Below are 18,877 nucleotides of genomic sequence, written 5' to 3' on the forward strand. Positions count from 1 at the left end.
ACATATTTCAGTAATTTATAAAGTGAAAAATCTTTCCGGTTTCAAGTTTTTTCGTCAAAAGACGAGACACGGGTATCTTTATTTTCAATTTTTAGCTACTTTATGCAAAAAAATTGAGAGAAAAAGTCATTTTGGCATAGTCTATTAGATAGTTCGACATTACCAACTGAACTTTTTTTTCGATGTTCAGAATGTTTTCGTGGTCGATCCGTTCGTGTATAAAATATCACCGTATCTTCAAAAATTGGAATGTATGTCCTAAAATTCCGAGACCCAATAATCACTTAAAACATTGTAGAACATCTTTCTGTTACATTCCGTTAAAATGACAAAAAAAAACGATTCTTCGTGAATATCTTTCATGAAACTGTTCGTTACATACAGTCACAGAAAGAACGAAAAAATCGAAAGAATTCATAATTTTTAATAAAAAGTCTTTATTGGAACTTGATCAACGACATAACATATGTCATGTTATTGACTGGAACAAAAACTTACATAATAAACATAAAAATTTATGTTATCTTATAATAACCGACTGATTGATTATGCATTCATAATTTAAGTGTATTTATTAAGTTGTCGTTCTGTCTGCACGACTGTTTTCAAATAAAAATAATTCTGAATTCGAAAAGCCGACTCATTTCAACAAAAGAGCAGTTATACGACTTCATAAAATGCTGAGGTTTGATTTAATTTTTATTTATAATATTGGATAAGAATATGGTTTAAAAAAAGATTTTATGACAGAGAAAAGAAAAGACAACCAACAAACAAGCAAACAATCTTTTCGAACGAAAATGTATAAAATATATTATCATTTCCGCGACGAACCAACAAGCGAACGAACATATTATTTTATGCAACTTTTCGATCAATGTTTCCAATTCACTTCAGAATTGATAGATGCGCGCCGCACAGGAAAAAATCATTTCATGTCGTCGTCCATCATCAGTCATAAATATCTTTTGTCATTTTTATTTGAAAAATATTTTATAATTTTTATATTAATACAAAACTAATATATAATGTCTAGAGGAATTTTCTGGTGGGCATTCGTGTATGTTGACTCAATTCCGATCGTAAAAGTTTGCATTTATTCTTTATAATAATGGGAGAAGAAGACCCATTGACCAGCTCACCATTCTACTATGTAGATGTTGTAATTTTAAAATTAATTTTCTATCATGTCGTAATTTAATTCTTTCAAGACAATACAATGTTGAAATATGTACACGAATGGCCACATCATCTGTCATAGACAACGACGACAAACTTAATAGACGATGAGTACTAGCTAACATCGTCTTTTATATAAAAATACATGCTTAAACAAATGAAGTAAAAGATTTCATTTCAATCTGCCGAAAATACTTTGATTAAATCAAGTAATAGACTCGAAAAGGTTCTGGTTTTGAATGTAGAATTCTTGTGTGAGTAAAGTAAATGTGTTTATTTGACCGATTTGAAAAGTTCTATGAATTTGTGTTTCTCCTGAGGAGGATTTTCATGAACTGCTCACCTCTATTGTGACTGTTTTCTAAATATGACATCTGTACGATATACCAGAGGCTAACAGGTTTAACATTCCGTTTGTAAGTTACTGAGTATTTTTATCTGCTTAGCCGAAATATCTTCATAGAAATATATTCAACTGAGAAACATACAAAAATAAGTTGAAATTAAAGTTTGAAACGAAATTATTTCTGCTGTACTTCCTAACACGGGATTTGAACCAGAAACGTTTCAAGCACGGCCGAGTAAAGTAAACCAGGCAGGAGCACTTGATTTGACTGGGGACCTGAATTATCTTGTAGCCTTATCGTTTGCGAATAAAATTCTTAAATTTATGTCGGTGTTCATTTGAGTTCATTATTGAGTGTATTAGGTTACTTACTTGACATTTCAAAAATGAACCGCTACTGCCTGGTTTATTTTACTCTGCCGTGGTTTTATGTCCTATTCATATCCTACAATCCTACTCATGTCAAATACTTTTCGCATAGTGTACTTGTATTAGGCACTCATGTAGTATTGGGCACTCATGACCGAACGTTGTCGTTAAACTGATCTGCTCTTTTCGCGTGTATTTCATTCTTCTCGTTCGCATATTAACGTGTATATAAACGGCAGCAATTCGATGTCAAGACATTGTGCAGCCGAGCCGGGATATGCTCCGTTTGTAACGTTTTAAATTCTGAGTAGAGAGTAAGGTCTTGGAATTTTGAAATCCGACACATTTTCTGTCTTTTGGTTTGCTGTGGTACAGAAAATGTGTCGGTTTTCAAAATTCCGTGCGTGTAGACTAGACAAAGAAGTGTCACAATTAATGTTTATTTGGCGGTATGTTTGCCGAATGCAATATAGCTGCAACGGTTGAAGTTGATTCTTTTCAACGGACTATGTGGTAATTTTTTCATTTCCACTGATGCTTACTTCATTCAATTAAAAAAAAAGAAGGAAAAATATATCCAGTATCCTACTCACGATCCTTGACTGCACATTAAACGGAAAACAAGTAGTTAAAAAAAATTCTGCAAGTGCACTGCAAACCACTCGGATAAGATAAAATGCAAACAATCTTTTTAATTATACCGAATATTTTTATTGCATCTAGTAATTAAACATACAATTTATCATTTTGTTTGTTTTGTTTTTTTTTCTTTTAATTATTCTTGTTTTTTTTTCTTTCTTTCTTTCTTTGCATATAATTATTTATGAATTACATTTTGTAAAGTGTTTTTTCATTAAACTAATTAAAACCGGAACGAAAATATATAAAATAAATAAAAGGAGAGATTTTTTCAGTGTTCTGTTGATTTATTAATTAAATTTGATATGTGTGTGTGAGTGTGTGTGTGCTGGAAAAATGTTTCGTTTGGTTAAAATTGATTAAAAATTTGGTTGTAAATTTACAATTTTCCGAGTGTTTTTGAACAAAATATTTTCTTTTTCTAAGAGATCCCTGCGACTAATTTGAGAGAAGAAAATAGAAATAAAATTTATTTAAACGTCACTTTGATGCAACTGGTGAGAGGATGGAAAAAAGAAAGAGAGGAAGGTGAGCAAAATAAAATTGTTTAACTAAAGTCTTTTTGCAAATAAAAATGTGCAGTACCTACACACAAAACATTGTATCAATTCATTTCGTTTTTATTTTCTTTTTTTAAATTATTTTTTCTTATTTATTTATATAGTTTTTTTTTTGTTCTGTTCTGTTTGTTCTATTTTTATACATAACTACAATACTTCTTCTTCTTCTTTTTGTTTATTTTAACATATAATTTTGTGTATACAATTATAATAATATCTAATTATTGTTTAATTACATTAATTAAAAAATAAAATCGTTAATTAATTGTTTTGTTCTTTTTTTCATTATTTATTTATTAATTTTTATTATTTATACTATTTACAATTAGTCAAAATTCATTCGTTTTTTTATTATTTATTTCTCATTACAAATAATTAATTACAATTTCATTAGTGTTTACTGAATTTACGTGTTTGTGTTCGATCAATCAATATAATTTAGCATGAAGTATCTAGGTATATGTGTGTATGGGGATTGTGTATGCACCGCCGTTCGAGATGGTAAATTAAAGAGACAACTGCGGATCGAATGGTCTGCTGACAATTTTTTCTTTTTACAATTATATTGACGTTATCGGACTGTTCGACGAATTCAGCGCGCATTGATTTCAAAAATAAGGAAACATTAAATTTTACAGCTTCTAAGTCATGCAGTCCTCTACAGGCTGTTAAATTATGTAAACAGAATCATTTAATTGAAGATTGTTTTGTTGGAACACTGGCGTTTTTTTGTTAGTACGAAAGAAATCAAGGATTTAAGGAAACTTAAAGTTCGTAGATAGAGTTAGTTTTCGGGAAGTTTAAATTTTAGTTTGAAAAGTGTTTTTCACTGAACCACTGATGATTTTACGTTCTTCTAACAATCACTCCATTTAAAAACAAAAATTGACCAAAAGTAAATTGTTTCATCTTAGAGATAACTACACTGACGCGGTCACATGAATCTAGGAAAACTGCCTTAACTCAACATGCTTGAATAAAAATTATTATTCTCCAGAAACATTTACAGTCATTTACATAACTAGGGTTTGGTGAAAATATGAAAAGTTGAGTTTTAGTGCTAATATTTTTCATTCGAGGCGTAGCCGAGGTCAATAACGACACGAAAAGGAGACTTTTCATTTTTAGCCCAAGTTATGTAATGGATGCTGAGGGCGTCGAAAGTAGTGATTGAATAGTACGGTTTTTGACGTGCATGTAAATTCTATTATTTTTCCAAAATAGTGAGAAAAACAGACGGCTGTCATCTCTTATCGACCCCGACAGCAATAATTAGCGACAAGCTCGGACTAATGATGTTTTATATAGCAAAAAGCATGTTCAAAACAAATTAAGTAAAAAATTTTCTGAAATCAATCTCTGAAAATCTTCGATCAAATGAAGTAATAGTTTGAACCTGTAAAACTGTTAATATGCTTGTCGGCTGTGACAGGTTAACAAAAGATTTCTTAAAAATGAATTAACTTTAAGTTGTCAACGTCCTTACTCACTTCACCACAGAACAGTTTTATCAGAACAAAATTGACTACATGCTTTCCCAAAAATTAATTCATTCCTGATGTTGGCGTGATGGCGAAGAAAATGAATATCACGTTGTAACATGAAAAGGAATCTATTAAGCTCTCATGTATTATCCGAAAAGCGTTTACTGTTACAGTAGTACCGTAAAAGCAATAGAACGGAATTCACTGGTAAAATTTGTGTGTAAACTAACAGTTTCGTTGATAAGACTGGTTGTCAAGATTTTGGAACAGCCTGCATCCTTAGACTTTATATGTGGTAGTCGTTTCACAGATTTCGATTTTTTTTCTATTTTTCAAATTTTCACCATGTGATCAACACAATATTTCGGTTGCACAGAATGTTTACAATTACAATTTTCTCAAAAAGTTTCAAATAATTTCGTTAAAATTTTAACATACCCTGATTTGCGTAGCAATTGCCCTTAAGTAAAAAGTGTTTCTTTAGCTTTGTTTTTATGTTCAATTCTCCTTCCTTTTTACTATTTTGTTTACCATTTGTTTTTTTTTTAATATAAATAAGTAAATCACATTTAAATTATTGTCCGAAATTTTTTTTTTGGGATTCACTTCCATAAAAAAATTGTCCATTTTCCATGTTTTCTTCTTCTGTTTAAATTTTTGTTTTTCCATTTTTCTTTTTTACATTAAAATATTGGTGCTATTTATATCATCCTACTAACATAGTTATTTATATCACACGAATTTTTCTTTTTATTTTCCTTTAAATTTTATTCATTTTACGGGGATTTTAAAATTGGTCAAGGCGTTGCCATATGTTCGGGTGGTGGTTGTCTGTCATGCGAATTCGGTAACACAGATATGGGCGTTGTGTTTTCCGGCCGCGATGACGTACTTGACGCTGACGGCGATGCACCCGACGATGGCACTGACGCTGAATTGTTTGTCGTTAAACTCAACGGGGCAAAGGATGAATTATGTTCGGACGATGACTTGGACATAATCGATGACAGTGGATGCATCGACGCCGATAGACCGTTATTGTGTGCGGCCAATGCTCTCTGATAGGATTCGAGTAGCACGTAGTCGGGATGACTGACTGGCATCGATGGCGGACCGTTGAAATTTCGATAAATGTCCGGTTTACTCACTTCGTGCTTCAGATCGTGTTTCAGGTAGGGTGGATATGGCATTCGACTTGCTAATGGCGACAGTATTTTACCGGGTCCAGTTTGATAAAATGGGGGATGTTTTAGATCGGATGACTCTTTCTCCTCTTTACTGGCCATATCCGCTAAGGACCATATTCTAGGCTTACTATTTGGATTTGTGCTACCGCTCGGGGTGTGTTTGATATCTAGAGGTGATCCCATGGTTGGCCGATAATGATGTAGTGCAGCAGGATGATATAGTGGATAACCGCCACCTGGCTTATCACATATATCGGGCGACGGCGATCCACTTCCTGGATGGTTGTCATTAAGGCGATGTGATTTATGATTGTCACCGTCTTCGCTTGAAGCGGTACCAGAGTCCTTTGAATCTGTAAATTTGATCAAGAAAACACAAAATTTAGATAAAGAAAATCACGGAGAATATTCTTGTTGAAGTGCAGAATGCAATTCTACCAGTGAAATTGGCAAACAGTGATTATTTTCCAAGTCATTTTTATTCATCGTATGCTAAACATTCAACTCACCTAACAAATCTTTTCCGTCCGTACTCTTATTATCATCGTCATCGTCATCCACAATATTTGCATCGTCATCATCAACACGGTTCTTTGGTTCCCATGTCATTTTGTTTTCCTTTTTAAGCCTTCGTCGGGCATTTGCAAACCATGTCGACACTTGTGTCAGTGTCATTTTCGTTATTATTGCCAGCATAATTTTTTCACCTTTGGTTGGATACGGATTCTTTTTGTGTTCATTTAACCATGCCTTCAATACGCTAGTCGTCTCTCGTGTCGCATTTTTTCGTCGGGCGCCATTTAATTCCATGCCATATCTGCAATGTAATGGAAAAAGATTTTTTTTTTAGAATTTTGGTCGGTCAGTTGTGCAACTTATATTTCTTTTTGGTATGCAGGCTATACGAAACAATAAAATAAAAAAAAAGCTCCGATGAACAGAGAGAAAAACAGCAAAATTTTCATATTCAAAAGTGCACTAATACAGCAACGGGGCAAAGAATCAGCCGCACTGATAATTTCACGCCAGCGACCGTAACCATAAAACTTTATATTTCCTCACAAAACGACAAACCCTCTTCGTCCCTCCATCCATTCGTCATGTTATTTTCAAATAGAAAATCTACCAAAATTTTATCTTGCATTTGGTTCCCAAACAGACGACGCAAAATTGTTTTGCCAATTTTGTTGTAACATTTTCGAGATGGGGTATTTGGGGGGGTGGTGGTGGTTGTTATCTACTTTACATACATAATCATCACGCATCGTGTGAATTCATTTCAAAATTAAATTGTTGTCATGGTGATAAAAATGATGGAAAATGCCGCTTCTAACACGATCAGTTCAAATCAACGATCCGTTAATCGAAACATGGAAACATCAGTGAACGAAACTCATAACCATGGAAGAATTTTGTTTTGTTACATTACAGTAATGTGTATAAAACAAGCAGCACTGTGCAAACAATAATTATTCGTGGATAGTGCGCGATATTACGCTGTTTATATACCCATCTCTAAAATGAGAGCACACAATATAACTGAAAATCGCATAGAATATTTTATTATTTGTTTGCAGCGATTGAAGCATGCAAACATAATGCTCTGTACGGTATTGATATGAAGAGTGTTGTATAATCATTGGTAGAAAATGTATGGTATAACATAGGATGTATCCGTGTGCATGTGTCCTAAACCAGAAACTGAAAATCCCAAAATTGAACAACGGTTGGATGGGGAAATTATTCTGTTTTTCAGAAAAGAGTGGCCAGAGATAACGTTTCCAACTTTTTTTTTTTATTCCAGGAAAATCTAAAATTCAAGTGTATGCACGCGAAACGACACAAAAAGCTTTTAAAAATTTATCAGAAAAGCAAACGGAGAGCATCATCAAATTACGTTCCTACGTGAGGTGATTTTTTATTTTTCATTATCTCCATATATTCACCGTCGGCACATAGTGATGTAGATACACGGTGTTAATGTATAATCCACGATTCCTTTTTTTTCGTTTTCAAAAAATTTCATTATTACGTCTACATTGAGTGAGCGGTGTTTATACATACACATACACATACAGTCGACGAGGTTTTATCTCGTTTTACAAACGTTCCCTCGGACTGGTTTAATTCACATTTTCTTATTTTTTTGAATTAAAATACGAAAAAAATCCTATGTTTCAATGCAATAATTAATCATAATTTTACACGCAAAACTACTTAAACTTTTTGAATTCATTAAAATTGCGTGAAAACAATGCTCAACCCATGGCTGGTCGTGTCGACAAATTGTGGTGTTTCTTTGTTTTTATTGTAATAAGTTTTGTTTTTCCATATTCGCTTCAGTTAAGTGGCTGCTGCTATTATAATACTCATAATATGTATTTTTTGCTGCGTCTTCTTCGCTGTAACTCGAAACGCAACAGCATTTTGCCTAGTTTCTCTGGCAAATCACAACACATAAGTGGATAATATTTATCACATGAGTGGAGTATTTTTACTGATAAGAACTGTACTATGTGGCTCTGTAGTGTCTGTGCTTAAATAAAGTCATCAATTTTGTTGATAAGACCGAATGTGACGTATAATCGAAAGGATTAATAAACTAATTCCCTTGTAATGAACGCTATTTATGCAATGAGATTGATTATGTCAGATAGCCGCATTGCCTCATCCCTCATAGTAATAATGGAAGTGATAAGGATGAATAATAAGGATGCATTAAGATAATGTCGAAGCAAACGCTAACAAAGTTATTTTTGTTTAATAGACTAATTACTACTTCGTTAAGCCTATGGTGAACTTTATAGAGCTTTTGAAAGTTTTGAGGTTGTTTTAGCATAATGGGAAGAAGCTCACGAAAAAGTCTAATGAAGCCAACAAAATATCGCTTATGCTGTCACAGTAGCGAATATAAATGCTATGTCCGAAACGGGGATGTACTAATAATAAAAACCCTATTTAACATTCTGGTACAAAGATGTTACCAGACGCTTCTCACAGCCATAAAAACCCCTTTTGCAATTAATTAATAACATAATGTTATATGGATAGTCACTGTACCAGATGTAATAAATGGTTTTAGTACAGCATGGTTTTTATTTCCATGCATCCGACCATCGTTACATGACAATAATGTAACAACCTCAACTTGAAAATTGCAACATAACAACAACAAAAATAAAATCAACCATATTCCAACTAATACCATGTTATGGTATTTTAATATATTCCAGACGAAAAAAAAAATTGAAATAGTTCATTAAATGGCGTATTATTACTTTACATAAACGATACACCTAACCGAAGCGGTGAATTTTCATGGATAAGGTCGGGCACCGAAAAATGCAAATATAGCCATTTCCAACCGCAAATTGAAGTAGCGGCTATGCGATACGATCATTTTGAGGTTAGGCTGATACACCGAAACATTAATTAATGTTTGGTGCACAAACATTTATTTCGTGTAGGTGGGAAAAGTTGCCGTGTAATTGCATGCGCTTTTTTTCAATAATTTCGTTTGAACGTAAATTTTCCAGCAAAAAAATATTTTTTCGTAATTTATCAGCAATGCTGTTTGTATGCGGTTGGGTTATGCTAAAATTCGGATAAAAATGTGGAAATTCTAAATTGTTTTGTCGGCAAGGTTTTTTTCTTTCTTCATTTCAACGAAAAATAAAATAAATTCCCAAAGAATTCGCCATATTTATTTTGCAGTTAATTATAAAATAAAGGAAAATCTTTGTTTACAACGCAAGAATATGGGGGAACATCGTAACTTTTTGCCGTGGTAAACTTTTTCAATAAAAAAGTTTTTCTTTTACTTCAGTTTATTGTTTTCCGAAATAATATGCACAGGCTCAAACGAAATCTTATTTTTTTATTTAACAAAATGTTTCTATTGATTGTGTCTGTCGACTCATCGAAAAAGGTGGATTGAGGAAGAGAAGTGAAGTTATTTTTGCATAGATATTTTTCAACATGTTAGATGTTTTCGCCGAAATTGGGAGTGTTTCATTCAAGAACATCCTAACAGTGAATATTCCAAATATACGATACGTGTCTCTGTCAACTGGCCGCTTTGAGGCCAAGCGGTAAGTGACTTTCGGATCATTTAAAAAAAAATTACGAGATAAAAACCCAATTTACATGCAAAAATGCAAACCGGGCTTATCGTAAAAACGAAATAACTTTTACAATTTAATTTAGAAAAGCAAATACTTTTTACCCCCATTTCCTCCTCCTCACACGAAACATTCATTACCCCTAATGAAAACCGACAACGTTTTCCAACTTAAATATGAGAAATTAACATTTTATCCGCACAAATTTTATTTTTCATTATTGTCATGTTAATTGTCTCCGAGACAACATTTCAACTTCTACACATAACGAAAATTGCCATTCTAATGGCTCGAAACACGTAGCGTACATAATATAAAATAACAAAAAAAAACTTCTGACATATTTAAAACACCACTCTCGTACATTTCAAAATTATAAAAGCTTCACCAGCACTTTTCAGCACGACACGTCGCCGTATCCGAAATATAATTTTGCTGAATAAAAGATGCAAAGATAAATAATAAATAAACAACGGTTAAAACAAACCCCAAAAAAGTGTCTTTCGCTTTTCTAAATTAACTTTTTTATTCTCGTTTTCTGCGAGTGTGAATTATCGCATTTAAAACAGGTAGAGTAGGTACACGTTTTTTTTGTCTGTTTCCATATTGGGAAATTGGGAAAATGTATACTAATTACTATCAGTTAACATACACGAATTGATTTGTCAGTCAATGGACATAATTTGTTACTATTTAAACGGGGATGTTTCTATTTAAATAAATTGATTTCTTTGTTAATATAAATACCCTACCTGTCGAATCAGGCCGGTTGGATTTCTAATCAATAATTTAGATGAAATATTTCACAGTCCGTTCATTTAAAACGTATCACCGTGATGTATATGTTGACCGTGATTGATGAAACGAAGAACGAATATGAATGCAGTGAAAAAAAAACGGGTGCATCCGATTTGATCAATAATTCAATAAAATTATCGTTCATTTGCAGATTTGATCCTGTATTTTTGCTATAAAATACTAAATTGGTGTATGTTCAAAAAATAAATGCCATTCGAAATGCGTTATTTATGTGTGAATTGGAGTAGAATTTTAGATCGTTAATTTTTTTCACAATCCAAAAAAATATTCGAACTTTTTTTCCTTCTACGTTGCTCTGTCGCTCATAGCTCTATTAATGGTACATGAGTTGTTGTTGTTTTTTTTTTTTTGAATAAATCATTCTAAAGATAGAATTAGGTTGAAGAAGAAAAAAAATCAACAAGAAAGTTATCCATATAAAAACATAAAAATGAATTTGTTGTTTGAAGACTCTACATTGATGACACATATTTCCCTTGAATATTTTTTTTGTCCTCATTTAAATTTCGTTTTCTCGCCCCACGTGATAAAGGTTCTTTTTCCTCTCTCTCCTAATAGAATTATTTTACAATGTCTGAAATACAATTTTTGAGAACAGAATTTTTAATATGAATCCATCATGAGATCCATCAACATTTTTTTTTGTCGTAAAGAAAATGTTTCCGTTTCGAATATAATTTTTTAAGCACAATTATCTGTGAGTTACTGAAAATGATTGTATTTATTTGCGACATACAGTTGACGTCAATGAAATTTAGACATGAAATTGCTACAGCTATTTTTCAGCTGGACCTTGCAAAAATTTTATTTGTGTAGATGTAAGGCACCGATGAACACTAATTATTGTTTTCTTATATAACATAAAGTATTTTAAAATTTATGAAGTAAACGATTTAGCATCAATCACAATGTGATTTGTTAAACAAAATAAGTAATAGATTTAATGATCACACCATGGTTCGTTTACCGTTTATCAATCTATTTAATTTATCCCACTGAACAAATAAACCTAATTCCTCCACCTCCGGTCAATTGAAATAGTCCCAAAAATTGGTATTTTCCTATTTTCCGCTAATATTTTAATTGATTCAAATCCACCCCATGTCAATTTTCAAAAACCAATTGTGTAATTATGAAAAACCATCAAAATTGTGCTGTTTGAATTTCATAAAAACGACACTATCTTTGCATATGTTTTTCATATGATTGTCGACTTTTACCACCATGTTTTACCGAAATCGGATTTTCGACATTTCAAAATGCTAAATCCAAAACAGCAACACTATATGAACACGGTGTTGTTTTATAATAAATTTTAATTGTTCGGAAATGGTGTAGTTTCACAAAATAATTGTTGTTTATGCTGCTAAAATAATGTTCAAATTGTTCGCCGTTCAATTAAATAATTAAAATTGATAATTGTGCCGTTCGATTGTAATATTCATATGAAAAGAAAAACACAAATCGGAAAATTGGGAAATTTATAATTGCAGAAGATAAAATAATTTTATTATAAAAGCGAGCGGTAACATTTTTATTTAGTGTGTCGCATGCGTTAGACAAAATATTTGAATTTTAAATTGCACACAAAATGCACGAGCAAAATAAATTCTGCTTCTCTTTGCAATAATAAATATCGAACGGTTAATTTAATGGCTTTAAATTATTATTTTGTGTTCTATTCGTGTAAAACTCGGTTACATGTTTCGATGTAATTGATTAATAAACAAAAATTTTAAAATTACAATTTTCAACGCGAAAAGTACTTTGTAGAATGGTTGTATTTCATATGTAAATACGTTTTTAATTAATGTGAACATGACGTCTGCCTATTTTCTAATTTTTGCAGTGAATAAATATTTCGAAAACGATTTGCAGGTTTGTTTTCAGTTGCTTGGGAATTGATATCTTCTAGTAGTAGTTCAGCATTACACAAGTGGTTTACGAATAGACGTAGATGTAGCGTGTTTCGATTAGGAATCTACTACTTCTTTTGTTTCACACGTCGCATATGATTGCATTGAATCTTTTACTTCATTTGTTTCAACATATATAAGAAAGCACCATCTTGAGCTTGTTCACTTCTGTCGACCGTTGTCGATAACAGATGATTTCTGAAACAACTGTCGAGTCGATATATGTCATCACATGAATTTGTCTTTGTCAATAAAAGACTTTTCTCTATGCAGACAACGGCTGATTGAAAAACGAAATGAAAAATGCTGTCGCAACGATTCAGTTTGCGTTTGTAACAAAATTTGATTCGTCGTAAAAGCTTGCAGCGATCTTACTTTCCACACAAAAATTTACAAATAAAATTAGCAAACCATAAAATGTGTCTTGAAAACATTTTCGTTGAAACATATTCATCCAATATAAATGATTTCATTGGTAAAGAATTTATTACGAAGAAAATAATATAAAACCTGCAGTTGTGAAATTTATCGAAAAATCAGCAGTTTATGGATAAAAATACAAAATAAATAAATCGTGTCGGGTTATTTTAATCCGCTAACAAATCAACATTCAATCAATATTTCAGCTTCGGTTTTTATTTATTTATTTATTCAATTCGGTTATACACTAGCATAAGTTAACACCAAATAAAATTGAAGCCGACAAATGTATAGACAATAAAAATAACATTTTGCTGTTTTCGTTCAATTAAAAATTGATTTAAATTTCATAAACATAACTTAAATCAATAAATTTATTAAACAAAAAAAGAAACATAATCGGAAAATCACAATGTTATTATTTTAACCGATTGGTAAATGGAAATGACTTCGATGCATATGGAAGTGCATTAGCATTACAATGTTTTTTTGTTTCTTCTTTTTATAATAAATAAAAAAAAAGTGATGATCAATACATTAATGACATGCATACGAACGAAAGAAAAATCGCAAAATGTTTGTTCACCATGAGATATTGCACTTGTATTTTATATTGTTTTCCTGTCTTGTATTGCAAAACTAAAAACGAACGCAATTTACAAAATTAAATTTGAAACAATATAAAAAAACACTGCACAAAATTATGGACATGGATATAACTCGATATTGTCAGCGTTAGCACGTGACAGGAAGGCACCCAATTTTAACAACTAGTTTAATATAATCCATACACGACATTTTGATTGTGTTAATTCGAATATTTGAAATGTTAAATTGAATCGATGTTTATTTGGTGTCTGATTAATAATTTTACAAAAGTAACGCTGGTGGATTTCCATTTCGATGCTACGACTTATACCGAAAATGGGATATTGCGGCTATTTAACTGTACACTCTAAATAATTTGGACGTAAAATAAATTCCGATTTGAATCAGACGCCAATGAACAGAGTTGATGAGAATGTTAAATTGTAATTTGATTTTGGTTTTTGAGGTTTTCAATATGAAGTTCAAATCTTTTCAAAATGATCCCTCAAATAATTCAGAAAGCTCTTTAGCTCTACGGAATCAAATGTTCGGATTATTTATTGTAGTTCGACAAAGTTCAAAAAAACTCATTTAACAAGGTAAAATGTTTGCACGAAATATTTTTTTTTTTAATAAATTAGTCATCCTACAGGCTATTTCCGTTGAACCATAGTCGAAACATGCCATCATCATCAATTAATTTACTTGTTTCCCACATTCAAATTCTTATCATTTCGATCAAGAATTTACTTACATCAGATTTTTGTGTATTTCTTGTACATTTTAAATCTAATGTCCGGTATAAGCTTACGTTTTATGGTTTCGAAAAAAAAAACTAATTTCAACAGCAGCATATACACATAAAACTCACAGAAGCAAATTAATAGAAAAAAAACGACAACGTTCAATCGAGTAAAGATCTAAGATTTCGAACAAAAAATTTATTCAAATTTCTTCATCTATGATTTTTATGTGCCTTGTTATTTATATTCAAACCGTCAGGAACGTATTATGTCCTCTCTGATCGTATCTTAGACATTTTTTTCGGTCATCTTATGGATGTGTCTCTAGATGGTATGTGGTTTCATTGCGTAAAAAACAGTCATGTCTCGTGTAAACTCATATTATTCAATTTAAACTTTCAAGCCCACCGATGAATTAATTGTCGAATTAGAAAATTGTCGTTGAAAATCTGGTGTCTGAGCACCTGCTTCTGTATTTAATAATAATTAATTCTCGGCATGTTCTTTTGAATGTTATTTGACGCGACAATATAATTTTAAAATGAAATTTTATTAGCTTGAATGTCTGAGAAAACAAGATTGTTACAATATAATTGTTGGGACAGTCGAATCGGCTTTCACTTTCATTCTGAACGCATACAACTGCTGCAGTGAAGTAAATTAAGGGATGAGACTAGATGTGCCTATTGTATGGGAAGATCAGACAGTACAATATTCTTTGATGGACTTGATACAAAAGAGATTAAACATCTGTCAAAATCAAATGAACGGTGTGGGCCTATTTTTGATGAAATATTTTTTTGAAATTTGAGAAAGTTTTGACAGAATTTCGAGAAAATCAAGAAAATTCAAAAAACATTTTTCACGAAAATAGGCTATGGCTCTGCTAGTGTACCCTAATAAATATATGAAAGTATGTTGAAATAAAGAAAGTAGTAGATTTTGCATCAGACACTAAACTAAATAAGTAACAGATTTAATGGTTCTATCGAGGTCGATTGTCGTTTCCTTAACCTCTAAATAAACGATACAAATATTTGATTACCTGAAAATTTCTGAACATATTACGCGTCTTTATTCGATCTTTATAGAACCCCACAACCATTCATACATGAATGTCAGTCCAAATATTAAAAATGATTAAGTTTAAGATAAATCCGTAAAAAAATTATCATTTCATTCATCGTTTTTATTGATTTATTCAAATCAGGTTTTACTTTCGGATGAACTGAATGTCACCATTGACAAATATAATATGTAATAAAACCGAAAATTAAGCATTACATTAAAAGACCATAAAACAATTATTCAACATCTCTAAATTGAGTTTGGAGGAAAAAAAATAAAAAGATCTTAAAAACAAATAATAAAAAAACGACGAAAAAGGAGTGGCATAGATTTTATAAATTTGATATTAACTAATTATACGCAATAACTACACTTTTTGTACACAATATTTTATATTATTTTTTCAATTTCAACAAACTTAACATTAACAATAAAAAAAACATTTTTTTAAAAGCAAAATTTACTGCTGATTTATGTTTATTGTTGACAGACATGAAAGCGCGTTAAACTTGTTTTTGGGTGGGTGTTGTGTGTTTGGTAGGCAACACACCAGAGAGACAAAAAAACTGATGTGTATATATAACTGTAATATTGTGTTTGATGAGAGTGTAATAATGAAAACTATTAGTTAATATAAGTAATGTTTGTATAAGTGATAATAATAAAATGATAGTTCATGATTTATTCATATTTATTGCGAAAACCAAAGGAGAATAATACACACGAAAAAACAACAACGAAGAATTAAAACAACCAAAAGAAACATAATAAAAGCATTTCATTGTATGATAGTAAAAACCTTTTTTTTTCGTTATATTAATAAATGTTTTAGATGTTGTATGGATTTGTTGTTTAGGAAATTTGTGTATATGACGTGTTATATAGAGAGAGACAGACGTGGATGGGTTTAAAGACTTTTTAATGACTTAGCGATGGTGTTTTTATAATATTTTTTCTTCTGTTTTTGTTAATTTTATTACGAAAAAAAACACAAAGGAATGGATTTATGTGAATAATCACATAGATTTGTGGTTGTTAAATTAATTGATGTTGACATGCACCGACCATAAATCTGACACATATTTTCTTCGGTTTATTTTTATTTTATTATAAATTCTCATTGAAACACCATACCATATGAGTACGATCGTATATAGTTAATAGTATAATCTCAATGGTTAAATCGACACATTTATTTTAAAATTAATTATCTCAGTAGTGCTAACAAATTGTCGCAAGAATGTTTTGAATTTTTATTTCATTTCAAAATATCAAATACAGAATCATAAATCATTCGGAATTTAAACATCGAAACTGTTGATACCGTAATGAACAAACAGACAGAACGTTTCTTTTTTTTTTGTCTTGCAGTATTTCTACTCTCAGTTGATATTATTGTACAAGACTACACAAGACCAGTGTGTATGTTTGTTTATACGAGAGCCTATTGACTTGTTTTTTAAATGGCATTCCACAGACTTAAATCGGTGAGATAAAATTATGAAATTATAATTGAATCAGATGTACTGGAATTTTACAGACACTCCACAAAGTTGTATTGAGAAAAATAAATGTAATTTTATCATCGGATCGCTTGTTCACTTACCCATTGAATGCATAAGGCGCTAATGATGGGTCGTACGGATAAGGATATCCATAAGGCCATGGTGCACCACCCGATAAATTTTCTTTTAATTCTAGTCCGGCCTGTAAAAAATAGAAAAGTCGAAAATGTAATTATTAAAATATTTGCGGTTCGGTTTAATCGGTTTCAGTAGCGATTTGCTATACAAGCAATAAAGAATGAAAAATCGAAATGATTGAAACAACAACAGCAAAAAAGGAAATAAACAAAAAAATTGTGATACACACAAACGACATGTCAACATCGGGGCTTATCAAATTTATTCTACTTTATATTATTCAAATTTGTATTAATTGCTGATCTGGCGCTTAATACATATAATATTCAATTAAAAGGCCTTGATCTTAATATATTTATTTTTTATATATATCGCGTACCAAAAGAGACATTGGAATATAAATAACACTTGGTCCGAAAAATTAATATAATGTACAGAGCGGCTATGTTAATTGAACATGGTAATTACATTTTGTGCGATAATTTTTTAATTATAAAAATCTGCTCGTGGGCATTTGAGTGAGTAGATAAGCGAAAAAGCGTCATTGATCACTGCTTTTTTTCCGTATAAATACAATTTTTTTTACTGGTGTTTTATTTCGTGCTATCGCATGCAAATTTGAAGAGAGATTAATAGCGCGCAAATGCGTCTTTAATTGCTTTGTTGAAACACGAAAAAAAGTCAAGTCTTTTTCGTTAAAAACTACTTATAAATGTTTTTTCAAATGTTGTTGTTAAATGTTGGAATTTCAGTTGAACGGTTAATTTATGTTTTTCGTATATAATCGATACGATTGTGTAACGTATACCGCAGATAAAAAGCTTTATTTATAAAGCGAAAATTGAGGACATGTTAAATTGCATGTAATGCAGAAGAGACCAGTCTGTGACAGTGACTACATATATATATGGTGTTTATCGCATATTCTATTTACTGCAACTGAAGTGACAATTTTTTTTCTGCTAGTCAACAAATTCTCTACAAAACTCTTGACATTTAATATTACCATTTTAATTACTGGAAATTCAAAAAAAAAAACAGAAGATATTAATTGAAATACTCATTAAAAAAACATTTCATTGTAATAATAATAATAAAAACGGAGAATTAAAAAATGATTTATTATTTCTCAGAAAATTAATTAATAATACAAGCTGTTGATACAAATTTCCATATCAAAATAACCAGACACTGAATTATCATCATATTATATATTAACACTTTCGAACGAAAGTATCTGAATCGAAATTTATTTATTGATTAATTAATTGAACGATTCTTCCTTCATATTGCTTTTTACAAAAATGTGAAAATGTTTCAATGTTAAATAACAATTTAATTGAACTGTATCCTGTTTACAGGGGGTATGTTGCATCGAGAGCAACGAATGCTGCAATTGATTTGAATTTTAAATTGTGTCATTGTGGGAAAAGTGTGGGTTGTCATGGAGTTGGTAAATTGACACGCTTTGACCAGTATCATCTGTATGGCTCATCTGTTATCGACAGCGATTATATAAATAGCATTAAATGATGTGATCATAGATCTTAAATTGAAACGGGCGTGTTTAAATTATTGAAGTAAAAGATTTTTGCTTCAATTTGTAAAAATTCTTCGATCAAAAGAAGTATCAGATTCTGATGAAAACTAGTGAAATGTGTGGTGCATAACAAACGTAAAACACAAATAACATTTCCACATGAAATATCTTCTTCTTCGGAAGACTCAGACTAATTTTCAAAAGCAAAATGAATAATAGTCTGAAACGCAAAGTTTTCGACACTTGTGTCCTTCC

The 18,877-nt window shown here is 31.1% G+C and overlaps 1 protein-coding gene across 2 annotated transcripts in view; it reads right to left on the reverse strand.

Annotated features, from left to right (window-relative positions):
* Positions 1 to 4,905: 4,905 nt before the first annotated feature.
* The window catches only part of LOC119080707 (homeobox protein araucan), a 46,270-nt gene continuing 32,298 nt past the window's right edge, over positions 4,906 to 18,877 (reverse strand). For both annotated transcript variants that reach the window (XM_037189167.1, XM_037189168.1), the window contains exons 3-5: positions 17,046 to 17,146; positions 6,274 to 6,581; positions 4,906 to 6,117 (exon numbers count right to left, since the gene is read on the reverse strand). In XM_037189167.1, the coding sequence (XP_037045062.1) occupies positions 5,375 to 6,117; positions 6,274 to 6,581; positions 17,046 to 17,146 (1,152 nt within the window). In that variant the 3' untranslated portion in view covers positions 4,906 to 5,374. The remainder of the gene's footprint in view (positions 6,118 to 6,273; positions 6,582 to 17,045; positions 17,147 to 18,877) is intronic.

The sequence above is a fragment of the Bradysia coprophila genome, unplaced genomic scaffold (assembly GCF_014529535.1).
Source record: "Bradysia coprophila strain Holo2 unplaced genomic scaffold, BU_Bcop_v1 contig_350, whole genome shotgun sequence".
Lineage (NCBI taxonomy): Eukaryota > Metazoa > Arthropoda > Insecta > Diptera > Sciaridae > Bradysia > Bradysia coprophila.